The following is a 27,307-nucleotide window of genomic DNA, read 5'->3' on the forward strand; positions in this document are numbered from 1 at the left end:
ATGTATACTGAAGTTATGAAGCTCCACTTGTGTTCTGGGAAAACCAATGTAGATCCTTACCTGGCCTCAGTTTCTAAACCAAAAAACGATAGTCATAAGTTTTCACTTAGACTTTTAGATGTGTGGTGCATCTATTTTTGGGTATCTGGATATGTTTTAGTTACATGCCTGTAATTGGTTATCACCATGAGGACCAGGAGTTGAAATGTCAACTTCAGCTATAACTAGGAAGATCAGGAGTAGTTTAAGGCTACCCTGGGCTGTATGGCTCCCTGTTGAACCCAGCCAAATTGACATTTATCTATTACTCTGTTGGCCACCACCAATTGTGTTTTGTTGAGGATTAGTATTGAGACTGAATCCAGTGTCTCATGCATGTTAGGTGCAAGCGCTGCTTCTTGTGGGCCACATCCCTTGTCCATCATTGTTTGAGTCATTCATTGTGGCTGAAACTATCAGGATGTTTGTAGTCAGTACTTCTTTATTTGATCTCTAGAGCTAAATTACTAGTTACTAGTTGAAGACTCCATTTATTTTTTAAATCAATACTGGGAAATGGCTTTACTAACTACATTCCACCATCACATGTTAAGGATGGAGTGGGCAACACAGTACCAGGTGTTGGTTCAGAACAAGATCCTGCAGATTGGCAGTTGAATTTGGTGGTAGTCCAGGATTCAGTACAAAAACATCACTAGCATTTATTGTTCTGTGCTTGTTTAAATTTGACAGTTAATGTTAGTCTTCTTTGATCATGAAAAATGAGTCTTATATAGATTTTCTTTTTTTTTCTTTTGGTTATTATATGAAATGATGTTTTGAAACTTCTCTATCCCCATCCTTCCCCCCATCACAAACTAGGGAATCTGGAAACCAAGGAAAATACCAAATCCAGATTTCTTTGAAGACCTGGAACCTTTTAGGATGACTCCTTTCAGTGCTATTGGTTTGGAACTCTGGTCCATGACATCCGACATCTTTTTTGACAACTTTATCATTAGTGGTGACCGAAGAGTAGTTGATGATTGGGCCAATGATGGGTGGGGCCTAAAGAAAGCTGCTGATGGTGCTGCTGAGGTTAGTGATCGGTCATTACTTGTGAATTTATATCTGCTTTTGAGGGAGACTGATTACTTTATGAAAAGCAGATTTTTAGTGTTTATCTTTTTACTTATTCAATGTCAAAATATATAACTGCTAGACTCCTATTCTGGCTTTCCAGCCCTGTGTTATGTGTAGAGGGTGTATGTGTATGTGTTTGTATCTATCATTTTAAGTTTTTGTTTTAAGACAGGGTTTTTCCGTGTAGCTCTGGCTGTCCTGGAACTTGCTCTGTAGACCAGGCTGCACTCAAACTCATAGGGACTCACCTGTTTCTGCCTCCAGTGTTTTGATTAAGTCATGTGTCACTGCACTTGGCTTAAGTATGTTTTAATGCGCTGAAAATGTTGAATCTTGGTTTTACCCATTGTATGGAATTTTCAAATAACTAATGGTTATTGAGTGTCGATTTGGAAGCCCAGAAAGGCGGCCCTCCTGACTAAGTGACCTTTTTGCAGTTATTACAAGCCATGGTTTGCACCATGAAACTTCATGAAGGTAAATGCAGTAAAATGAGGGATTTTTCTAATTTTTTAAAATAATCTATTCATTTATTTTTATTTCATGTGCATTGGTGTTTTGCCTTCATGTATGTCTGAATGTGAGGGTGTCAAATCTTACAGACAGTTGTGAGCTGCCATGTGGTTACTGGGAATTGAACTCAGGACCTCTGGAAGAACAGTCAGTGCTCTTAACCACTGATCCATGTCTCTAGTCCTTTTCCTAATTTTTTAATATGCATAGTTTGACTCCTTTGGAAATAAAGGAGTTAGTTGTACCATGTGAGCATGAAACAATAAGTCTAGACTGTATTTGGTGTCATAGACCAGTTCTCTGAATTACTGTTGGTTTGTATTTCAGCCAGGTGTAGTGGGGCAGATGCTTGAGGCAGCTGAAGAGCGTCCATGGCTTTGGGTGGTCTACATTCTGACCGTAGCTTTGCCGGTGTTCCTTGTGATCCTCTTCTGCTGTTCTGGAAAGGTAGGAACGTCTAACTAAATAATTGTATTCATTGAAATTTTCTTTAGTAGTTGTTTGGTAAATATTGGTCCACATTTTGAGTCAGCTTGAAAAGCTTAGCCTGTGCTTCCTTACCAAGTCTTACTGTTTTTTTATGATACCTCTCTCCTTTAACTTCCCTCTCAATATCCCTCCCATGAGGCAAACCTTTACAGTAACAACAATGTCTTTCACATGTCTGCATAACTGCACAACTTTGGATATAATTTTGCCTGTAAACATTCCGAAATTTAGGGTTAATATATTTGTTACAACATAAGCATGGCTCTTACACTTGGCAATATTTCAGAAACAGTCCAGTGCTATGGAGTACAAGAAGACAGATGCTCCCCAGCCAGATGTGAAGGACGAAGAAGGGAAGGAAGAAGAGAAGAACAAGGGGGATGAAGAGGAAGAAGAGGAGAAGCTTGGTGAGTGGAATGTAGAGATCTGTTCTAAACCCTGATTAACAAAAGAAGCTACAATAGGTTGTTCTTAAGTGTTGCTGTAATTATTGTCAGAACTCTATGTGAAGTTCTGTTCAGTAGTTTTATTTTATTTTCTGCCTTAGAAGAGAAACAGAAGAGTGATGCTGAAGAAGATGGTGGCACTGGCAGTCAAGATGAGGAAGATAGCAAGCCTAAAGCAGAGGTACGGTGGGAATAATAAATACTTCAGCCACCTAAGCTGAGAGCATTTTTAGTAAAGAGATTTTTTAATGTAAGTGTATATGCAGAGTGTAATACTGTATGTACGTGTGATAGCAAGTTCGTCAATTGCCAGAGGTGATGAATCCCCAAGGTATTAGAGTTAAAGGTGGTACAGGTCCTCTCAAAATGCCATATGTGCACTTAACCACTGAGCCATCTCTGCAACCCAAAGAGAATGTTTTTATTCATTAGTTTACTGTGTGGGGTTTTTGTTTTTGTTTTTTTTTCTAAATAAATAGGAGTATCAAGTTTCTTAACAGTCCTGTGACATTTATATTTCTTCACTATCCCCTGAAAGGTATTTTTGAATACCACTGCATTTCCAACTATTTTTGGTTTTTCAAGACAGGGTTTCTCTGTGTAGCCCAGGGTTGCCTAGAACTCGGAGGTATGCATGTCTTTGCCTCCCAAAAGCTAAGATTAAAGGTGTGCACCACCACCACCACATGGTATGTTTTAAACTTGTTGAGATAGGTTTTCATGTAGTCCATACTGTTCTTTCACTCTGTGTAGTCAAGGATAATATTGAACTTCCCTCCATGCCTGGTATGTGCTCATGCTCTACTCTATTTTATGTGGTGATATGGGTGCTCTCAAAGAGCACCTGGATTTAATTGTCAGTATATATATGGTGGCTCACAAGTGTCTGTAATTCCAGTCCATGGGGATCTGATGCCATCTTCTGGCTCTGAGGGCATCAGGCATGCACAGGGTACAGAAATGCAGATGCAGGCAAACACACATTAAATAAAAGTAAATAAAATCCCCTGTCAAATTAAAAAGATTAATAGGTTTAAGGAAGGTACATGTTTTCTGAAAATAAAGACTAAGTCTAAAATTGAATACCTATAATTCCAGTAGCTGTCACCGTATACCTTTTCACTAATTGAATGACTTAGTTTAAATGGTTGTGGAAATTTGGCAGCATTTGTATGTAAATATTCTAATTATATGAACTTCTCTTTTCAACTAATAGGAGGATGAAATTTTGAACAGATCACCAAGAAACAGAAAGCCACGAAGAGAGTGAAACAATCTAAAGAACTTGATCTGTGATTTCCTCTCCCTCCCCTTCCCCTGCAAATGTGGTCCTAGGAGAGGGCCTGGTGTACCTTAGGTGGGAGCGCAGAAAACCTCAAGATGTCACCATCAACAGGTTCCAGTGAATACTAGCCTGTAATTTTAAACATCTAGCAGTAAATAATTGCAGTTGTAATGTAAAGGACCCTGTTTCTGTAGAAAAGAAAACATTTAACATAATGGTTGTGAAATGTAACATGAAGCAACTAACTAGTGTTTTGTTGTTTTTAAAATCTTCCAGGTTTGTCTTTCTTTCTTCTTCTTCTTTTTTTTTTTTTTAAAGATACAATGATAGAATTTTTGCCAGTTTAAAATCTTGGCTTAATTTAATATATTAATTTGCTCATGCAGAAATAACACCAACATTAGGAATGCTAGGGAGAATGAATTGCAGTTTTTATAACAATTTTTTTAAGTTTGGTATTAAAACATTCATGTGTCTGTCCTTAAAATTGTAATCACGTTCAAGTGCAGTCATTTGTGGTTATAATCTTGTTTTGTGTGCTTCCATTAGTTAATTCCTCTTAAGGACATGAGAGAGATTGGATGGAAGCCCAAATTATTTCAAAGTTCTCTTTGCATTGTATCAAATAGACCCCAAAAAGAACTAAAAGGAGACTTTGACTTGGTGTTGGTCAGATCATAAAGTGCAGTGTTCTGTTGCCCTTGGGACGGCTCCATTCACAAACAGCTTTGCAGAAGGAAGGAGCTGGCTCCATGCAGCAGTTTATACTGTACTTCTCACACAGGGGGTCTGACAGCTCAGCTCCAGTCCTTTGGAGCACAAGGCTTTTTAAGGAATGCTGGTGGTGCCTGAGTAGAAATTACATCACTTGTTTCACTGTGTTGACACTGTTTTCCTCATGGATCTCCTCAGTCCCTAGCTTTCTCTGCTATGCATTTTCTTCACAGCGCAGCTTGCAGTCCGTTGCTGAAAATTATAAGCTCTGCATAGTGTTGGCTCTACTGTGATTACATCTGTTTCTTCTTTTTTAGCAGGCCTACACCTTTCTAGGGTCCAACTACAGGATAGATTACAGACTTTCCATTAATGTCTATTTCTTTTACACTGTTTAGACTTTAGAAAGTCTAATCCAGAGACGGGCCAATTCAAAATTGACTATAATTGAACACAGGCTAAAAGTATTTATGGGAGGATTGACACATAGCATGAGTTATTTGACTTTTGTAGGGTATTTAAAGTCTTCATTTGCAGTTCATGTAACAGTTATGTCTTAAATTTTACACAATAAAGCAGTCCTGTTCAATTTTTTTTTTTTTTTTTTTTTTTTTTTTTGTGGCTTGTAGAATTTTTTAAAGTGAATTTAGGGCTTTTTGTTTTTGGTTTCTGTTTGTTTTTGGTTTTGTTTCTCATGTGGAATGCAGATGGGTGCTAGAGGAGCCTCTCCCACGTCACTATAGTGTAATGTTATTACACCACACTGAAATGTATTCAGAAACAGAGGTTTCAGTTTCATTCTTTATCCAGAGGTGGTCCAGTTGTACCAATGACACTGTTCCTTGCACTGAATATATATAAACACTCCACAGTGTTTATATTGGGGAAATACTGGGAAAGAAATATATTTGTTAAGGATGAAGGCTGTATCTGTTGTCTTTATAAACACTGGTTCATTTCTTTTGAGAGTGGAATGCATATTTTTTCTGTTCAGTGCTTTATCACCATCTGTTGTTTGTGGTCACAGTGACCATAGCTATGTAGCGGACATTTCCAAATGTATAGAGTGAAATAAACAGTTACTAGCAAGAAATGAATACATGTCTGCAGGTTTCTCCTTGAAGCAAACTTGGGGATGATTGCTTTTCTAGAAATCAACTGTTTAATCATTCTACATTGACATTGTTTTGTGCCTACTTTATTTTCACCCAGGCTGTACAATGACAGTTGGTGGTGTTCATTGCCTTTCTGGGTCCCTCTTCCGCTCTCGAGGTTCCGTTGAAGCTACAGCCTCCTTAAATGTCTGACATACTAATGAATGGCCAGCAGTTTTCAGCTCTTACAAAAAGCCACAGGGCTGGTATTATAGCTCAGTACGTAGAACTGCCAAGCATGTGCAAGGTTCCATGGGTTTGATTCCTGGCACTGAATTAAAATAAATAAAGTCCCTTCTATTCTGATTTCCTATGCTGGATTCTTTGTTGTAAGATGCCCCTCCTTCAGTAGTGCTCTGTTGTCCACTTTTCAGATTGTCACATCACTAAATGACATTACATTAAAGCCCTGTCTTAAATGTCTGCATCATAATGTTGGGTGTTTTTACTGTTTGAATAAGGGTTAATTTAGTCTTTTTATTCTCATTTAACTTCCTCTGTCCGGTGATGGTTCAGTCATTACTATTGTATAAAATGGACAACAGCCCAAAACAGGGAAATTTTTTTTATGTTTTTTCATTGCTGGTATTTGAACCAATGCTTTACCACTGAGCTATACCCTGTCCTAGATAATAAATATTCCCTAAGATATATGAAAACATTTTTATTAGAAATTTTATCTCAGGCTCCATATTTGAGGATATTATTGGAAGTCATACCCAGGATGTTTTGTTTTAGGTTGCTTCCTGAATCCATACACTACAGTGTGTATAGTACTTCTTCTAGGTAAGAGCTTTGAAGACAACCTTGCACTTGCTTGAGTACTGGTAAAAACTTTGCCACTCCCTCCACCAAAAAACTTAGGAATTCTAAGTTTTTTTATTAATGCATTTGTAAAAAACGTTTGGCTGTTAGCTCTTTTTCCTTGTGATTTTTTTAAAATAAAACTTTGAAGAACTCTAGTAAGAGATTAAGAGTAACATGCTTGAGTGGCTGGTGAGGTCTTCTAGTGAAAAGCCTCCCAGCATCGCCTGTGGCAGTTCGAATGTCAGTAACCATCTAGAATATTTTTTGGTCCTTTCCTGGATTTTTACTTTCCCTTGCTATAGTGGCATCACTGGAACCCAGTGCTTTGGATTGGATTTTGAGTGACTCAGTTTTATATATCACTCGGTATTAAGTGTATGTCCCTGTAGATCTAAATAACTCCAGTTTCTAATAGTGAGCCTGAAGACCACTTGGGGCTCTTCGCCCACCCATACCCCCCTTCAAGTAATGAGATATTGCACACAGTACCAGTCAGTGATTCCTATCTCTACTAGGTCGTTCAAGCTCAAAACAGTTCTGATCAGTTATGGGGCTGTAAGTAAGGAATGAGGTTAGAAATGGCTGACCTCGGAATAGAGTGGGTAGACTACAAAGATAGCATTGGACATCTGGGTCTTAAGGCTTCCACCTCACTTAGAGTTAACCCGCGTTCCTCACGAACCCGGAAGGGACTGCCTTCAGGGGGCGGTGTTCGGAAAACGTGGCTCTTCTTGGATAGGTTCCTGTCAGTCACAGTCCACTCTCTTGCTCTGAGCCCGCCTCGGGGCTTCCCTCCTCGCCGGAGTGTTCAGTTTAAATACCCGAAGATTCCTGACGTGCTTGTCCCCCCACGCCCTCGGGCAGAGGGTTTCGTTTGATTGGCTGTAGCTCCGGTCCATCAGCAGTGACGCAGAGTTCGCCGGCCAAGGCCCCGCCCTCTTCCGAAAGCCCCGAAAACAATTTTAAGATGGCGGCGGCAGCGGCGCGGAAAACAATGGGGCAGGGGTATAGCGGACAGGCCAAAGCCTGAGGCGGGCGGTGTTCGCTGGCCTGGAATCGGGCCGAGCGGGGCCGGAGGAAGACCCGCCGCCGCGCCCGAGCCCGCTCCACAGCCCGCCGGGACATGGCGCGGCCGTGAGGCGGATCCGGGGCGCCAGAAGCGGAGGAACCCGAAGTGCCAACCGGCGCCGGGAGGCCCGGGCCGGGCCAGCGCTGCCCGCGGCCCATGGTGCTACCCACCTGCCCCATGGCGGAGTTCGCGCTGCCGCGGCACAGCGCGGTCATGGAGCGCCTCCGCCGGCGTATCGAGCTGTGCCGGCGCCACCACAGCACCTGTGAGGCCCGCTACGAGGCTGTGTCTCCCGAGCGCCTGGAGCTCGAACGCCAGCACACCTTTGCCCTGCACCAGCGCTGCATCCAGGCCAAGGCCAAGCGCGCCGGCAAGCACCGGCAGCCGCCCGCCGCCGCCCCGGCCCCGGCAGCCGCTCCGGCCCCGGCCCCGGCCCCAGCGGCCGCGCGCCTGGACGCAGCGGACGGCCCGGAGCACGGCCGCCCGGTCGCGGTGAGTAAGGCTGGCGTCTGCCACAGCAGTACTCACTCCCGAAAACGCCTCTTCCGGCGTGGATCGGGCCTGGGGGAAACTTCCCCGAGCGCCCTCATTTCTTAGTCTGGGTCCTGGGAGGAGGCTAACATGGCAGGGCGCTTGTCATCTTCGAGAAGTGGCACTGCGGTGTACTTTGGGAAAATGTCCTCGTGAGGACTTTGAGTGAAGTCGGGGCTGGAAAAGCAGGAGAAGGTTAGTTGCTGATAGGCTTTTCTTCTAAACTTGATTTCCAACTGATGAGAACTTTGTCTTGGAATAGACCCGCGTTGGAGTTGCCTAGGATGTAGGGCGTTCTTGCACCGTAGGCCTGGCCTCGGTTAGTCTGCAGATGTTGATTGGATCTTTGCTTCGTGGATAGTTAGGGCTTTAATATGGAAATAAGTCTCCCTTCAGTTGACAGTATCCTGCGGCTTCCGAATGGAAAATCGAAAAGCCTTTGGAAGCTTCGTAAACGGAGTTGCATAAAAGGCATTCTTCCCCCCACCCCCGCCCCCAAAGGGAACTTTGGAATTTGTGAACCCTAGATTCCTGCTATACTATTGACAGTTCCAAATTTAACCTACTTAGCCTGTTAAAAATCTCTGATAATATTAATAGTTGTTGAACGGGGAAAATGACGTTAGTTGCTGGTCAGCTGTACCCTTTGATTTTTAGTAGCTAATCCCGAGATTTATTGGTTAGAAGTTTTGCCTCCCTGAAACTGATTTATAAACCGGAAACCTCTGTGGAGGGGGAGGGGGAATGGGTGTTACAAAATTCTTGGTAAAGCTTAAAAGTAAAATTTTACAACACTTAAGTTGTTCGGTAATTCCAATTCATGTCTTCATTGTCTCTCACTTGGTCCGTTGTAACTTCCTTAACTGGTGGTTAGTCTTTCAGTCACTTAATACCCTTCCTCTTGAAATGTTAGAAACCCTTCTGTTGCTGGAGGGAATTAAGTTTAATGTTTGGTTGGCTTTCGGGACCAGCCTGACCTCGCCTATCTTTCCAGGTGCCCCACAGAGCTATTGTTTTCCTTCTTTCCCACGCTATCCCTGATTTGGTACTACAAGACAGAACACTTGGGTTCCGACCCAGTCTTTGGTTTTTTCGAGACAGGATTTCTCTGTGTAGTCCTGGCTGGCCTTGAACTCAGAAATCCACCTGCCTCTGCCTCCCAAGTGCTGGGATTAAAGGCGTGCGCCACCACTGCCCGGCATGACCCAGTCTTTTTCATCCTCACCTTCCCACCTGTAAATCGAGGGTATGTTGGGCTTCTTACAAGGTTTCTTGAAGAAATTAAATGAGTATGAAGTTAGGTATGGTGATTCATGCCCAGAGGCAGGAGGAAAGAAGAAATGAGCATGGATGTGAGCGAATTTCTCAAACTAAAAGGCTGCTTGCAGGATCTTTCTCAACATTTTCAGAATCCTGCTATCCTTCCAGCCACAGCCCACTTTCTTTTGCAGTTTCTGAAAAACCAGCCCACAGCAGAATCTCTTCTCTCAGTACAGTTATGAATATATATATATATATATATATATATATATATACACACACACACACACACACACACATATGCTTTTTTTGGTTTGCATCTAATTTTTTTTTTCAAGACAGAGTTTCTCTGTGTACCCTGGCAGTCCTGGAACTCACTCTGTAGACCAGGCTGGCCTTGAACTCAGAAATCCATCTGCCTCTGCCTCTGGAGTGTGGGATTAAAGGGGTGCACCACCACTGCCTAACTTACACCTTTTGTTTTTAGCACATAGTCACATATTACTCCAACCATACTGTGCCTTGCCAAGCAGACTGTAAGCTTTGGAGCCCGAAAAGGCTTGGGCTAAGTCCCATTCATATTTTAGGCCATCCATATACTTGTTGAATGATTGATAACCAACTTGGGTGTACTTTACCCAAAGTGACTTAACTGAATGAGTCACCTTAACTAACAAATCTTTCTTGAAAGATCCCCACCTTTCCCCCAGTCCCTGTTGGGGGATTGAGCCTAAAACACTGTACTTATTGGCTGTCTTAGCTGGGGTTTCTATTGCTGTGAAGAGACACCATGACCACGGTAGATTTTATAGAGGGCAACATCTGACTGGGGCTGTTCTGCAGGTCAGAGTTTAGTCATGGTGGGAGCCATGGTGGCATGCAGGCAGACACTCCACTGAAGACGAGGTTGCAAGTTCTGCATCTGGATGCACAGGCGGCAGGAAGACAGGGTGACACTGGCCTGGCCTGAGCATCTGAAACCTCAGTGACCACCCCCACGACATACTTCCTCCAGCAAGACCACACCTCCCAGTAGTGCTGCTCTCTGTGAGCCTGTGTGAGCCATTTTCATTCAAACCATGACACTGTTTTGCCACCAAACTACACTACTAATGCTAAGGAAAGACTTTGAGGGCAATAGGTAGGTGTTCATCCCAATTGAAGTTGACTGTGAAAGCTCATAAAAAAAACTTACTTGTACAGTCTCCTTAAATACCTTTCGGAAAGAATATTAACTGTGTTTGAATTTCTGCTTAAAATTATGGTAAAACTTTAGAATTTACAGAATTTTATAATTTTTAATTTCTGAAACTCTGGAGAAAATTTGGGTTCTCATCCAGTGTTATAAAAAGAAATGTTAGAACTTGAATCCAGCAGGTTGTTCATGCCTGTGATCCCAGCATTTGGAGTAGAGACAGAAGGATAGCTGCAAGTTCAAGGCCAGCCTGGTATATATATCAAAGCTAGGTAGGGCTATGTAAGCAACAGATCTTAAAGGAAGGGTGGGAAGGGGAGACGGTTTAGCAGTTAAGATCACTTGAGACTCTCTCAGAGGAGCAGGTTTGGTTTCCAGCATTCAGTTGGCAGCTAACCATCTGTAACTCCAGTTTGAGACCCTGGAGATCCAAGGCCCTTTTCTGGCCTCTGAACACACTGGGCAACTACATGATGTACAGGCACATCACTCAAAAAAATGAAAATAAAAACTTTTTTTTGGCACACAGTTTGTGTATGTGTGTGTCATCCTGGCTGTTCTAGAACTTGCTCTGTAGACCCCAGGCTGACCTCAAATTCAGAGATCCGCCCATTTCTTCTTTCCAAGTGCTGGGATTAAAGACATATACCACCAAGCCTAGCTTTAAAAAGCAACTTGAGTCTGACTTGTCAGTAAGTCCTTTGAGTGTGAAACCCTGACCAGATAGATTTGCCATGTCAGGCTGATGTTACCATATTAAACCTTGATGTGAGGGTCTTGTGAGTCTAAACTTTAGAGTGGGTAGTATTCTTTATTTCTTCTGTAGGGAGGAAGGACCCTGTTCACTGATATGATTCTAGCTGAGCTGTGCAGCCTTGGATTGGGCCTACAAGATAAGTATCACTAAGAAAGCAGTGGTGCTTCCATTCAGGGGAAAGAGGCCATGACGCTGTAGGATTTCAGCTTGGATAGGACAACTTCGAATTTTCTCACTACATTTTTTTAAAATGTATATATGTGGATGTAGGTTAGGAGATGCAGGCCACAGCATGCCCGTGGAGTTGGCTTTCCTATGTGGGTCCCAGGGATTATAATCATGCCGTCAGACTTGGTAGAAGACTAGCTAAGCCATCTTGACAGCCCAAGTGCAAAGCTTTGCAGAAAGCTAAAAAGAGAACATAGGTTACCCCCAATTTCTGACAAGTGTGTGTGTGGTCTCGTTAATCTTTATAGAAATTGTTAAACTGTTATGCCCTCCCAGTGGTGGGGCGATGTCAAACTGTTAGGCAGTTACTGCACAGCTAAGGTTCCCTAACTGGCACACCTTGTGTGTGATGAGACAGATACTGCTAATAAGAGTCTCCTTTACTTGTCTTCTTCTTAGGGTATCTCACACACACATCACCCCAGCAAGGGCCTGACCACTACCTACCACCATGTTAGAGATCAGGAACCATAGATACTTTAGGCTTTTCTCTATCTTGGCTTTTGAGGAATCAGCCTAGTACATTTCCTTTATAATGCACTATTTTTGCTTGTTTGTATGTGTGTGTTGAGTTGGGTATGTGCACAGATGCTGGTATACTACAGTTTGAATGTGGATATCAAAGGACAATTTTGAGGAGGTGGTGCTTTCCTTCTGCCCTGGGGATCAGGGATCAAACTCATGTTGCCAAAGTTTGTGGGAAAGCACCTTTACTTGCTGAACTTACCTTGCTGGTCCCAAATACCATTGTCGTAATGGCAGGATTGCCTTCCTTTTTATTAGGCTTGCTAGATTATAGAAAATTACCACCCACTTCATACAAACCTTCATTCTGTGAGTGAAAATAGTTTTCTATAGAAGCATGGATAGTTTGTTTCTATAATAAAATGTTATAATGCTTATTCCCAGTTTCTCTATGGCCTTTGTTAGGCTTTGCTACTGAGTCCAGAGGAATTTCCCTGAGTGGTTGTGACAGTTGATTTCAGCCTGTTCATCCTTAAAGCTGCTTTCCTGCCTCACTAGTGACAAGCAGCTCCTCTCCATTAGCTAACTGCTGTTCTGTTTGTCCACTCTAGTGTTTTTGTTTGGTTGGATTTTTTGTTTGCTTGGGTTTTTGTTTGTTGGTTTGTTTTTTGTTTTTTGTTTTTATTTTGAAACAAGGTCTCTCTCACTACAGACTACATTGGCCAGGGGTTCACAGAAATCCACTTGCCTCTGCCTCCTGAATGCTGGGATTACATGTGTGCACCAGCATGCCCAGCCCAGCTTGTCATTTCTGAAAAAGCACTACACCAACAGAACAAAGAACACTTCACTTTGATTGACCCTTGTCACCTGTGAACTCTAGTTACCTAGTCATTTGCACCTTGCTTTCCTTCCCAAATTCCCACTTGGCTTTGTTCTGTGAGCCACCTGAAAATGTACACTTCTCTACTTCTACTACCCAGTGTGGACTGCCTAAGAACAAGACTGGAAATTTATGTAAGAATTACACCAGTAAATTCACTTGAAGACTACATCTAAGCATGAAGAAGCCACTGTTATGTGACAGTGTAGGGCAGTCTTGTTTGTATAGATGACTTTTCCTTTCTCACCAGGCCTTTCAGCTTGAAAAAAAGAGCAAACATTCTCCACACTAGTCTTCACGTTCTCACTCTCAAACTCAGTCTGTGTGTCTCCTTCCCTTTGCCCTTTCCACCTGAAATTACTAGCACATTGTTATCTGTTGTTTACCTACTTTTCTGAAATTGCCCCCTTAAAGGACACCAAACATGGTATTGCCAAATTCAGTGGTTTCTTAGTCATCATTCTTGACTTCCTCCTCCAAAAGACTCTTAGTTTCTGCTCTCTTGTGATTTGCTTTCCAGCTCTGACTCCATGCGTGTGTGTGTGTGTGTGTGTGTGTGTGTGTGTGTGTGTGTGTGTGTGTGTGTATGCCTATGCCTGTGTCTCCTTTCCTTTTTTTTTTTTTTTCCAAGTTTTTGTAACAAATGTTGAGCTCCTACTGTGTGAGCCAGCATGTTCTAGTTACTAGGAATATAACAGTGGACAGGACAGATTAAACTTGGTGCCATGGAGAGAACCAGTAATTTCAAAAGTTAATTCTACCCAGGAATGTGGGCACTTAGGAGACCAGCTCCTCAGAAGGTTGAAAGAGGGTTTAATTAATTAGACACTGTGTCCAGTTTGAGACCAGTGTAGGTAACTTAATAAGCCCCAAGTGCTGGAATTAAAGGTGTGCATCACCACCACCCAGCTTCTCTGCTTTTTATTTGTACCTAAAAGAAAGCCATTGGCTAGCTGAAAGTCTTAGGAAAGAACATTCCAGATGGGCCCACCAGTACAAATTCTCTGAGAAAGGAGACTGCTGAGTGTGTAAGCAAAGTCAGTGGCCTAAGCAGCCTGGCAGGTGGACAGCTGCTAAGTTGGTAAGCTGGGACAGAAGTCAGGTTCATTGGGAAGCAGTAATGGCTGAGTCACTTGCTAACACCTCCCCTCTGATGTTCCTGAGATAGTCTATATTCCATCTTTGCTCTCCTAGACCTAATGGGGGTGGGGCGCTCTTCCCTGGCTCTTACATGTTGGTTGTCTGTGTCCTGTGCTTTCCCCAACATGGCAGTTCTGTCCTTCCTCTTCTCTCAGTCCCCTTGCCATGAATCCTAAAGTTCCCCACTGTCTTCCTGCCCAGACACTGGACACTCAGCATTTTACAGGAAGGACTCTCATGCAGTTTGGAAACCCAAATAACATAATACAAGCAATAAACCAAATCTATATTCCCCTTTTGTCATTAAAAAGGCCCTTACAGATATACAATGAACATGGTTATATCAGTTATGTAAACTATAAGGTATGACATGCACTAATAACCATCTAATCTATCAATTTGTGAATTTAGGTATATTATTTTAACATCTATCTTAAAGAGTCTATAATCATATCTGAATTATGTTTGGTTTTTATTTGTACTACCATCTGAAAACCATCTTTTTAAATCTAGATCTTTTTTAGTGTTAAACTTAAGTTTGATTATGAGATTATAACTTGTCTTCAACCCCGCCAGAGATCCAAATATGAAATAAACATTATCTGAATCTATAGGAAGCACAAAAACATAGCTTTAGAAACTTAACCAATTTATGGAGACAGCTATCTGGACAACCCCCCATTTCTTAAAACACTGGAGCGTCTGTCGTCAGTCTTCTGGCCCAGAACTATCTGATACACCTTAAGTGAAGCAAGAACTACAAAGGACCAACTTACCCTTTCTTGGCAGAGCTAAGCTGTCAGCTACCCCACATGGTGTGTCCTTTCTTGGACAGTATTTGTCTGTAGATGAATTTGGGCAGTTCTTGCCCAGTGGCCACTTTGCCTCAACTGGAGCAACTCTGCATGGAGGTTATAATGCCCAGTGTCTTCCTCATAACCATGAGGGGTCCTGTCAGGAGCAGTTGTGTCTCTTAGTCAAAAATCTAATAATAATGAAATGATTACAAATGTCATATTGTGGATTTTTGATATTTTTGAAAACTAAAATATATATGAACTGTTAAACTCTGACATTCGTAGCTATTTCTATTTGAATAATATTGAAAACACTTTATAATTAAATCAGAATCTAATATAACCATGAGTTTATTATCTGGCCCTTAACTTGTTGTTAATCATTGGAGTTTTAATTTTGATTACATTTATTTATTTACTGTATGAGAGGATGGTACATACATGTGATGGCAATTCTTTCCTTCTACCATGCTGGGCCCAGGGTAACTCAGGTTATCAGGCTTGGTAAGATGAGCCATTTTGCTGCCTCTGGCTTAGCTTTTCTTTTAAGATTTTGGTGCCAGATGGAAGATATCTGGGGTTGGTGAACAGATTATGAAGATCACACACACACACACACACACACACACACACACACACACACACACACACACTGGCAAAATACTCATACAAATAAAATAAAAATAAAATTTAAAAAATGAAAATGTGGGGCTAGAAGTCTAGGTCAATGGTAGAACATTAGCACAGGCGTGACCCTGGGTTCAGTCTCCAGCTCTTCAACAGAAAGAAAAACCAAAAACCCAGCTTTTCTTTGCTTGCTTGTTTGTTTTATGGAGAACAGGATCTCATGTAGTCAGGCTGTATAGCTAACAGTGGCCCTAAATTTCACATTCTTGGCCTTCACCTCCCAGTTACAATTACAGGTACTACAACCTGGCTTCTTTTTTCCTCTCATATTTCTTTTCTATGTGTATGCATATGCACACATGCATACAGGTACACACCGAGCCCAGAAGAGAGTATAGATTCCCTGGAACTGGAGTTACATGCAGTTACAGCCTACTGACATGGAACTGGGAGTGGAACCCTGGTGCTCCATTGGAGAGGAAGGTGCTCTTAATCACTGAGCACCTCTGCAGCAGCTCCCATCCCACCCGCCTTTTCTCCTTTTGACACAGGATCTCCCCGTGTTACCCAGACTGCTCTTAAACTTGTGATCTTTCTGCCCTAGGCCCCAAAGTGCCGGTATTACAGACATGCAGTATTATACCTGGTTCCTTTTTACACATTTAAGAAACAATGTTCCTAGACCTCTTCCACTTTAAAAAAAAAAAAAAAAAGTGATATTTTTTTCTAAGTAACATTGTTGATTCTTTTCTGACTTTGTATGTTACCTGTAATAATAATTTTGAAACTTGCAGGCAAGATCTGTATTTCTGCTAGTCTACTGTCCATTCCCATGTGTATTTCCAATATATTTAATAAGACTTTTATATATTTAATATATTTATAGGACTTTTCCTATTACATCTTTTGTTTAACCTACCAAATCTTACTATTTCTACCAAATTTTCTATTTTACCAGTCCTATACAACCCCCTTAAGGTACTTATATTCCTCTACCTTGCTTCCAGCTTTCAGATGTTGGAAATCTTCTTCTTTCAACATCAATAGTAAATTTTTTCCTGGGAACCAAGAATTTTAGATACTGGGTCTATATCAACCACTTGATGGGAAGAAAAGCCTGTGGGTCTCTTGGGAAATGATGCCTCTTGAGTGCAGTTTGGAACACTTAAAAAGAACTGACCTGTAAATGAGTCTTAATTTATCCTTGATTTTCTTTCTGTTTTCATTTTGGTTGGTTGGTTGGTTCTTTCAAGACAGGGTTTCTCTGTTTAGAGCTGACCATCCTAAAACTCACTCTGTTACACTAGGCTGGCCTCTAAATCAAAGATCCACCTGCCTCGATCTCCCTAGTGCTGGAATTATAGGTGTGCATAATCACTGCCTGGTTTATCCTTGATTTTTTTCAAGGGTTCTATGAAGCATCAGTTTTGTATTGGCTATTTCAGTTCTAGGGGTTAGTGGAATGGCTTGGTGGCTCAGTGATATAACACTTGCCTAGACTCTCTAGGTTTGATCCTCAAAGACACACACAAACATTCATATTCTCTCTCTCTCTCTCTCTCTCTCTCTCTCTCTCTCTCTCTCTCTCTTTCTCCCTCCCTCCCTCCCTCCCTCCCTCCCTAAAGTGAAATATTTGGGAGACACTGGGCTAAATGAATGTAATCCGCTTTCATTGTTTAGGGCATTGCAAACTATAACAGGCTGATACCCATGAGGACTTGCCCTCTTACCAAAAAGCATCTAAAAGGACTTTTTTTTTTTTTTTTTTTTTTTTTTTTTTTTTTTGGAAATGAACGATTTTATTTTTATTTGTGTCTATTTGTTTAAGCCTGTGTGAGTATGAAAAAGGTGTTGGATACGGAGCTGGATTTAACAGGTGTCACCTGGGTTTCATGGAAGTGCAGCAAGCACTCTTGGCCACCAGGACATCTCTCTTAGCTACTTTGAAGCACTCTGAACTCTACAACCGTGACATATTTGGCCATCACTCCATCACTGAGCTACATCTTTGACTCTTCAAACTTCTTTTTCTTCTTTTGAGTCAGGGTATCATGTGTAGCTAGCTATAGCTGGTCTGGAACTCACAGAGATCTACCTGCCCCCATCTCTGTCTCCCAAGTGCTGTGATTAATGACAAGCACCACCATGCCCAGTCAGATCTCTAAAACTTTTCATCCTAAGCTTTTAAACTTACTAAACACTAAGTGCAGGTATAGAGCAATAATTTCATGGCTCAGACCACTGGCTGCTCTTCCTGAAGACCCAGATTTTGGTTCCCAGCACCCACATAGTGACTTAAAACCTTCTGTAACTCCAGTTGCTGGGGACTCAGTGTCTTGGCTTCTCCAGCACCAGGCACACAGGTGGCACATGAATATACATGCAGGCAAAGCAGCTGTACACAAAACATTTTTTAAAAGATTAAGTATTAATGCACTTATTTTTTAGACTGAATTACCATAATTCATTTAAGTAAAAATAAAAATTGTACATTCTATATGCTTAATATAAACCAGATACTTTAGAAGGTGAAATGGTTAAACATGCTGTTTATAGTTCAAGGAATTTAACTTCTAGGGAATTATAAATATTAACATTTAAAAATAAGATGGCTACATCACTTTGTTAAATGGAGCTAGTAGGTATCTTAGTAGCATGATACCCTTTAATAACCACTTGGAGAATGCTTTTCTTTAAACAGAACTTTGAATCACTGCTGTGTTTCTCAGAACTTAAATTTTTTACCCTGACTCCATATAATATATATTTTGATTTTTAACATAACATGTATGAAAATGTTTACTGATCATTCTTCCATTTCTCTGCAACAAAAATAAATCTATAAGTTGAACTTCAGATTTTCATTGTTCAGCATGTGAACAATGTGTGTGTACATTCAGTGTGAGGTGCAGGGGATGGAACCCAGGGGCTCTTGAGCACTCTACTTCTGAGCCATACCCCTATCTTTAAAAAAATAAAACAAGCTGGGCGGTGGTGGCACACGCCTTTAATCCCAGCACTTGGGAGGCAGAGGCAGGTGGATCTCTGAGTTCGAGGCCAGCCTGGTCTACAGAGTGAGTTCCAGGACAGCCAAGGCTACACAGAGAAACCCTATCTCGAAAAAACAAACAAACAAACAAAAAATAAAACAAAACAAAAAACCAGTAAGCTAATTAAAGACAATGAAGTTGATTCATAGAGAAGAATACCTGTGCAGAATCTAGATTTTAATAAAAAGGGCGGGGGGACTCTGAAAGGAACAGTGAGAGGAGAGAGACATAAAAAGGTAAAGGGGGTGGTGACTATGGCCAGAGTAGCTTGTAGGTACAGGTGACTGTCGTGATAACCCATTATTTTGTACAAATGATGAATGCTAATTATTGAAGAATAGGAACATGGATATGTGTGAGTGTCTGTGTGCCACATCTGTTTTATAAGTTGCATTATGATGATTTAATATGTAATGAACAACCGTTTGTTTGTGGTCTGTTTGAGACAGGTTTCTTGATGTAGACTTGGCTGTCCTGGATCTCCCCTATGTAGACTAGGCTGCAACTCAAAAGAGCTCCACCTGCCTCTGTCTCCCAAGTGAAATTACAGACCACTACACCCAACTGCATTATAAGTTTTTATAAGTAACTATCAAGCAAGATGTCCAGGTTTAGCAGAAATGCCTTCCTGAACCTTAATGAGACAGGTGAAGTAGCCACTCCTGCCTCGTCCATAACAATGGCCAGCATTTCTAGTCATTAGAATGAGGGAGAGTTCTCAGTTGTTCTTCTATTTTTAATAAACTTAAGTCCTTAGAAATCTTGGTCTGTGTGAGGGAAAGAAAAACATTTAGTTACAGCAAGGTTTCATTGAAACCCTTGTTAGTCCCGGATCACACTGTTACAGCATCAGAATACAGCCATTTGTGCTCCTCTCTCCACACAGTACACTTCATTCCTGCTTCCCATCTCACTGACGTGCTGGGCTCCTGTGTGTGCCAGCACAGCCGTCTCCGGACCAGCCTCACCCAGCAAGCACCTTTACCCACTGTGTCATCTTGCCAACCCTGGAATATTACTTTTAAAAATGTATGTGCACCATATGTGCGCCTGGTTTCCAAGAAAGTCTGAGTGTCAGATCCCCTAGGACTAGAGTTACAGACAGTTGTGAACCACCTTGTGGTGCTGGGAAAAAGACTGGGGTCCTCTGCAAGAACAACACATGCTCTTAACCATTGAGGCCATCTCTCCAGACCCTGGATTATTACTTTTAAAAGATGAGAATCTTGTCTTTTTCTTTTTGAATGTGTATGTGGCATGTATGTATGTACAGACCCGAGTCTGACATTAGATGCCTTTCCGGATCACACTCTCCACCATACCTGTTTGGAAAGGGGCTCACTGAATGCCCGCCCACACTCACTAGTGGGCTAAACTGGCTGGCTGGCTGGCAAGCACTGATGGTCCACTTTTTTTTTTCCTTCCCCACTCCCAATCTCATGCTAGAGTTACAGTATATGCCCAGCTACACACACGCACGCACGCACGCACGCACGCACGCACGCACGCACGCACGCGGCTGCTGACAATCCAAACTCAACTCTTCGTGTTTGTACCAAAGGCAGTGTACTGACTGAGCCCCATCTCCCAGTCCTTTTTCATTTCTAACATCATGAACCGAGAGGATATTATTCTAAATGAAACAAAGTAGTCACAAAAAAGACAAACACTACATAATTCCATTTGTATGAGATACTTAAAAGAGTCAGATTTAGCAACAAAAGTGGAAAGGTTGGCTCCTGGGTCTGAGAGAATGTGCAAAAGAGACAGTACAGTAGATATAGAGTTTCAGGGCTTTGTGGTTGATTTGTTCTGAGTGTTGAGGGTTGAACCCAGAGCCTTGTAATGCCAGGCAGGTACTCCACATGGGATGTCTACATCCTCTTAAGGTTTCCTTCCTGGAAGATAAGGGCATTCTAGTGATGTTTTTAAACAACAGTGTGTGTAGGTATTCAAGTCCCCCCCCCCCCACTAGGTTTTTATATGGGTTTTGGGAATGGAACTCAAATGATCAGGCTTGCATGGCTACCACTTTTCTCCATTGAACCATCTCCTGCCTTGGATGTGTGTTTGATCAGAAGACAAGTTATTTTACAAACCGTATATCCTGTTATTTTAAATTCCGTGTGTTTAGATGGAGGCCTGTTGGTTCCTCTTCCACCTTATTCTTTAAGGCAGGGTTTATCAATCAAACCCTGAGTTCACTGATATGGCTAGTCTTGCTAACCAGTTTGCTCTGAGGCGCCCCGTCCGTCTTCTGAAGCAGGAATTATAGGCAGGCTCCCACCCGCACCTGGCATTTATATAGGATCCATGGAATCTAATGTCTAGTCCTCAGAGGAACCACTGAGCCATCAACTCTTGTGGTGTCTTCCCCTGCCCCCTTTTTTGGTAGTGCTGGCTGTGCTGGTGGAACTCACTCTTAAGACCAAGCTTGTCTTGAACTCAGAGTTCAGAGTCGGCCTCTGTCACCATTGCCTGGCCAAGGACATTGTCATTTCAAAGGCAATTTAAAAAGATGTCTATGATTTTCTTCCTATATATGAAACAAGGAAAATCTTTCGCTCTTATTTAATGTTCACTTCAGTCTCACATAGTAGACATTATTTGTCCAATTATATGTAAGTAAACTGAGACTGACAGCAAGCTAATTGGACAAAGTTGCCAGCAAACTGGTAGAACCAGAATGCAAAGTAAAGGCCACTGTCAGGGCTCTCTCATCCTTCCACTGAATTACTTGGTTTCTGCAGTCGGATCACATGTGAAAGCACCCTAAAAATTACAGATTTTTAGAAAATAAGTTTCTGGTTATTATTTTACTTAGTAAACACCAGTGGTTTCATATTGAAGACCGTGGCGGAGGCCAGTGAGGTGTGACAGCACTCTGTAACAATTACCTCCTTGCTTATTCTTGCCATCCCTACTCCTCAATTTTCTTTCTTTCTCTGCCTTTGAGAGTCTCATGTAGCCTACTACACAGGCCTCAACTATGTGATTGAGGCTGGCCTTGAACTCCTATCCTCATGCCTTCGATTCCCAAGGTCTGAAATTACAGGTATTCACCATCAGTCCTGGAATTTATTTCTCACTGTTGCTAATGAGCCTCAGTGATGGGTGATGTCTGGGCCCGAAGCTGTGGGGGGGTGGGTGATTAATTCAGGGCATTTACAGATCCACATACACTCTTGCCGAGCCTCCCTCACCCTGTTCAGCAGTACATCTCTCTTTGACCACCAAGATGCTGTTTGAAAGCTGAGAGAATACATATTGTGCTTTCATTAGACAGGAAGTTTTAAAATTTAGAGAGCAGAGTCTCAGAAAATTTTATAATATTAAATGTATATGTGAATTATACACATGTAATTCTCCCAAACAGCAAAGACAGGGACAGCAAAATGATGTGGGCAGTGTAGAGGCACGCAACACTAGCTTTAAGTTGCTGTCAGCGGTTTTGAGACCCAGGGGCTGTGAAGGCTGTGCTTTTTTTTTTTTTTTTTTTTTTTTTTTTTTGTCTTTTTTTTTCTTGCTTGGCTTTGGCATTTCTGGGGATTGAACCCAGGGCACTGGGCTTGGGAGGCAGGCACTGTGTTGTGTCCTCGGCTGGCGTTTGTTTTTGGAAACAAGGTCTTGCTGTGCCCCAGCTAGACTTCAGCTTCTTCTCCTGCTTTCTTCCCAGATCCTGGACCCCTCAGCTACAGAAGTTTATGTCTTATCTAGATTAACCAGGTAAACGGAAACTTAGATTTAATAGGATCTCAGACAGGAATGTCGTGTTCCATCAGATAAAACTGAAAGAGAGTTTCCGAGTGTGAAGTAAGAGGAGAGAACTGATTATGCTGCTCCATCAGGGTCCTGTGGTACAGCTACCCAGCTCTTCATTAGGGATCCAGGTCCATGGCTCACCACATCCCTTTAGAGAGGGTTTGTGAGAGACTGAATGAAGCACACTGAAGTCTAACAGGTAAATCAGCTGAGCACAGTGAACCTGAAAAGCCTGGGACATGGGGATGGCTAGGGAGGATGTACAAAGGCTCTGTAGAACAGGCTCAGTACATCTGGGAGACAGAATGAACTGATGTACTTCCAAGGCAGCCTGTACTCACAACAACTTTTAGGAGCCTAACCCCTGCTGTACTTGAGGAGAAATGAACAGCTCAGGCCTCTCGTCCCCAAATGGACTTTTCCCATTTATTGTTAAAGATGGGGTCTTGCGTTGTAGTTTAGGTTAGCCTTTGACTCCTGCCTCTATGCTAAGAGAGCTAAGGTGACTGTGTGCCTCCAAGCCTGGGTTTGTTTGTCCACACACCCCCCCCCCCATCTGTTTGTTTTGTCTTTGAAAGAAAGTCTATCACCTGGTATAGTCTTAAACTCCCAGAATCAAGCAGTAATCAGTCCCTCCTCAGCCTTTTGAGTAGCAAGCAACTCAGCGCTGCATGGTACTTTGTTTTGTTTTGTATGGTGTTGGAGACTGAACCCAGGGCCTTTCCACATTAATCTATGTTTTTAAGCAAATTCCCAACAATTTCAGAAGTGAGGCTTGGGGGCTCAGCAGTTTAGAGCACTGGCTGCTCTCCCAAAGGATCCAAGTTCAATTCCCAGCACCCACATGGTTCATCACAACTACAATTCCATATCCATGTGATCCGATGCCCTCTTCTGGCCCCTACGGGCATGCAGGTAACCATCCACACTCAGGGTGTGGCACATGTCTTTAATCTGTGAGTTCCAGGACAGCCTGGTCTACAAACTGAGTTCCAGGACAGCCAGAGCTCCATTACACAGAGAAACCTTCTCTTGAAAAATTAATCAATTAATTAACTAACTAATTAAGTAAATAAAGAAAAAGACAAATCAGGCTGAAAAGAGAATGAAAATCGGGTATGGGGCAGAAGCAGGAAGATTAAGGCCAGCCTGAGCTACAAAGCAAGACCATGTATCAAAAACAAAACAAAAGAACACATACTGCTCTGGTAGCCTGGGTTTGGTTTGTAGCTCCTATCAGGCAGCTCACAAGCACTTTTAAGACTCCAGCTTCAGGCCATCCAACATACTCATGTTCACATATAGACCCCACATTAAATTTTTTAAAAATCTTAAAGAGGAAAATCTAAGGGGGAAAAGGTTGGCAAGATGGCACAGTGGGTAAGGATGTGTTGCCAAGTTTGGTAACCTGAGTTCAGTTTCCAGGGCCCACATGGTGGAAAAGAACTCTTGGACTCCCTCCCACAAGTTGTCCACACACATGCGTTGGTACATGCACACCCAACCACACAAACACATAAACAAATGTAAAAAATAATTTTTTAAAGAAAAAAGGAGGCAGGCATGGTGGCACACACTTTAATTCCAGTACCCAGGAGGCAGAGGTAGATATCTTGAGTTTGAGGCCAGCCTGGTCTACAGAGCAAGTTCCAGGACAGCCAAGACTACACAGAGAAACCCTGTCTCAAAACACTGGGGTGGGGGAGGAATCTGGAGGACGAGTGCAGTAGTCCCAATAATAGAAATTACAGTAAAAGAAAAAACAGTAGGAAATTACCTACATAACTTAATTTTGACAGCTGCAGGGAGTGAGCTGTCATATTAAAGGGTATGCTTGTACCCAGCACCTAGGTTAGTAAAATAGACCCATGTCCGTCATACTATCTCAAACTTCTGGAAAGAGGGTCCCTTGTGACTATAAGACCCATATCAGTAGTAGAAAACAGGAAGACAGCTGAACAGACCTTCAGAGTCCTGAGGGAGGATCTAGGGCAATGGTGAATGAGGAAGTATGAGCTGTGCATGTGGGAGGAGCCAGCACACAGTCCATGCTGGGTGAGCGTGGGGGTTCACCTGTGATCACCACACTCAGGAGCAGAGACAGACTTGTCAGAGTACTGAACTCTGGGGTCACTGCAGAGACCCTGGCTCAGTGGGTAAGGTGGACAGTGATTGAGAAAGATATCTTCAGCCTCTGGCCTCTACACACACACACACACACACACACACACACACGCTGCATGTATATAGGTCAGAAGGCAACTTCCAGGGTTCTGGGGACTAGCCTCAGGTTGTGAGACTTGGAAGCAGGCATATTTACTCACTGAGTCACCCAGCTGGTTGCTGGCTCACTCTCCCATTTTAGAAACCTAGTTCAGTGAGACATGCTAGTACATTCATACAATTAAGGAGCCATTGTATGTCGGTTACAGAACATTTTCATTGAAATAGTAAGAAATCCTACATGTTCTTCAGTCCTTCCTCTCTTCTGCAGCCCCTTCTCCTCCATCATTTCCTCCTTTTCCTCTTAGTCCTGCCCCTCCCCTTCAGTCCCAGGCAGCCACTTACTCTGTCTACTTTTCAAACTGAGTTTGAGAAAGGACAACTCTCCATGTAAGCTCCCCTGTAAGCCTCCTCTCTTGGTAACTTCTGCTCAGGGAATTTCACCAGTGACCCTCAAATTGCTGGTCCGTTGTGTATGTAATGCTTACCTTTCTGTTGTATTCAACCTGCCTTTCTCCTTTATGTTCTGTTTCCTTCCCCTGTCTGTCCTCTCGATTGCTTTCCTGTTTCTTTTCTTTTTTCTTTTTCTTTTTCTTTTTTTCTTTTTTTTTTTTTTTTTGGTTTTTCGAGATAGGGTTTCTCTGTGTAAGCCTGGCTGTCCTGGAACTAACTCTGTAGACCAGGCTGGCCTCGAACTCAGAAATCCGCCTGCCTCTCAAGTGCTGGGATTAAAGGTTGCTTTCCTGTTTCTGAGTGCTAAGGTGTGCTGTTAGTGTTCCAGCCACATGTCCTGCTAATGTCTCCACAGCACACATCGTCAGTGTTAGCACTGTTCCTAGATATGACCTGGGATCCCCACAGCCATTTCTTCATGGCTGAGATGAAATTCACCTTGTTCCTCATCAAGGAGGGAAAAGAAGAAGGAAAACGGCATTTGAACTTGCTAGAAAGCCTGACTTCTTCCCCTTAAGTAACAATCTCCTGCGTTGTCTTCAGCCTAACTCTAAAGTAGTTCCTTTCCCACTCATAAGGCCTCTCATCTTTCAGAGACTGGTTACACTACTTCAGGATCTGAGAATGTGTCTCAGTTGGTAGAGACACCCTCAGCTAAAAGAACTTCAAGGCCAGCCTGGGCTACATGAGCTAGTTTAAAAAGAGAAAGAGGGAAGAGACTGCTAGACAGACTGGCCATTCCATACTACCTTTGTAGTTTCCTCTCAGTCTAAGCTGACAGTAAACACTAAGGACAGTGGAGCAGGCAGCTCTGATGCTGCCAGCCTGCTGCCCTTTACCAGTGGACTCCATAAGCCTGTTCTGTTCTCTTCCTAAAAGAAAACAATTCAGCATGCATTCACAGCATGTCTACAGTCCCAGCTTTTAGGATGGCAAGGCAGGACAGTCAAAAGTTCAAGACTTGACCCACAATATGGCTTCAAACAGTACTGTAAAGTCTTCTGGAGGAACTTGCCATCTTCAGAATGTCCCTGCAAGGGAAAGGAACCTCCAAAGGCCTTATGTGTTCGCTGTGCTGGGTTGTTTGCACTCTAATGGGTGACTGTTCTAAACTAAACCCAAATGACATAAAAGAGGTAAAATCTTAATAACAGGGTATATTATAGGCAGTTGTGTTGTCTTTCTTTCTTTCTTTCTTTCTTTTTTTTGTGTCTTGTTTTGAGGATCTCTGTGGGTAGCCCTGGCTTTTCTGGAACTTACTCTGTAGAACTAACTCAAGGCTGGCCTCGAACTTGGAGATCTGCCTGCCTCTGCCTCCCAAGTATTGGGATTAAAGATATGCACCACTACTGCCCAGCTTCTTATGTATCTCTTAAACACTGCTGTGGGCCTGTGTAGGCTTGTTTTTCTAGTGATAACACCTGGAGGGCTCTTCCCCATTCTTTGCTGAGGGGAACCTTTGTATGATCTGAAACTCTGATGCATGCCATTTGCCCGCTGGTATTTCATCTGCAAGATTGGGCTGAAGGATCTAAAGCAGACTCCCAATATTTACAAGGATCCTTCCCAAGAGAGCCAAACACTGAAAGCCTTAGAAAACCTATGGGGTTTACTGAATTCTACTGGCTATAACATGGGAACAGTGGATTGCATGTCCTAGGGGTGTTTGAATATTCAGTGGGATTCCAGATTAAGAAACTCAGGCAGGGGCTGAAAAGATGGCTCAGCAGTTACGAGCACTGACTGCTCTTCCAGAGGTCCTGAGTTCAAGTCCCAGCAATGACTCACAACCATCTGTAATGGGATTTGGTGTCCTCTTCTGGTGTGTCTGAAGACAGTGACAGCATCCTTACATACATAAAATAATAAAAAGGAAACTGGGAATAAATCATAGTAAGTAATAAGGGAATAAGAGAGCGGCAAGGTACACTTTGTAAATAATGGGTTTTCCCAACAAAAACAGCAGTGAAGCCTCTGAGCATATATATGCAGAATTAGTATTTAACAGTGTTTACCTTTAAAAGTTCTAGCTAGGTGTGGGTATTTGCCTATAACCCTAGCATTTTAGAGGCTAAGAAAAGAGGATTGGGAATCTAGGTCAGTCTGCATATATAATGAGTTGTAGTAGGGAAAAGAAGGAAACATGAGGTTTTCTTTTTGTTTTATCCTGTGCTCTGGAGGAGTTCCAGGGAGCCACGGCCTTGGTGCAGCTATAGTGTAGCTGGGGAGACAAAACTCAAGGACAGCAGAGCTAAGGCTTGAAGCTGTGAAGACCCAAGAGCAACCAGGAGCCACCGAAGGGCATGAGAAAAGGCATGATCACATATTTGCTAGTCA

At 42.5% G+C, this 27,307-nt stretch overlaps 2 protein-coding genes across 5 annotated transcripts in view; both read left to right on the forward strand.

Moving 5' to 3' along the window:
* Canx (calnexin) overlaps positions 1 to 6,029 on the forward strand; it is a 31,568-nt gene extending 25,539 nt beyond the window's left edge. For all 3 annotated transcript variants that reach the window (XM_034505686.2, XM_034505685.2, XM_076936923.1), the window contains 5 exons: positions 862 to 1,077; positions 1,963 to 2,082; positions 2,411 to 2,531; positions 2,672 to 2,751; positions 3,787 to 6,029. In XM_034505686.2, coding sequence (XP_034361577.1) covers positions 862 to 1,077; positions 1,963 to 2,082; positions 2,411 to 2,531; positions 2,672 to 2,751; positions 3,787 to 3,840 — 591 coding nt within the window. In that variant the 3' untranslated portion in view covers positions 3,841 to 6,029. The remainder of the gene's footprint in view (positions 1 to 861; positions 1,078 to 1,962; positions 2,083 to 2,410; positions 2,532 to 2,671; positions 2,752 to 3,786) is intronic.
* A 1,453-nt stretch (positions 6,030 to 7,482) lies between these two features.
* Positions 7,483 to 27,307, forward strand: part of Maml1 (mastermind like transcriptional coactivator 1) — a 35,880-nt gene continuing 16,055 nt past the window's right edge. The window contains exon 1 of one of the 2 annotated variants that reach the window (XM_034506564.2): positions 7,483 to 8,091. In XM_034506564.2, the coding sequence (XP_034362455.1) occupies positions 7,756 to 8,091 (336 nt within the window). In that variant the 5' untranslated portion in view covers positions 7,483 to 7,755. Of the gene's footprint in view, positions 8,092 to 8,187; positions 8,326 to 27,307 lie in introns of those variants that run through there. The other variant, XM_076936922.1, reaches the window with a different exon arrangement.

The sequence above is a fragment of the Arvicanthis niloticus genome, chromosome 6 (assembly GCF_011762505.2).
Source record: "Arvicanthis niloticus isolate mArvNil1 chromosome 6, mArvNil1.pat.X, whole genome shotgun sequence".
In the NCBI taxonomy this organism is placed as follows: Eukaryota; Metazoa; Chordata; class Mammalia; order Rodentia; family Muridae; genus Arvicanthis; species Arvicanthis niloticus.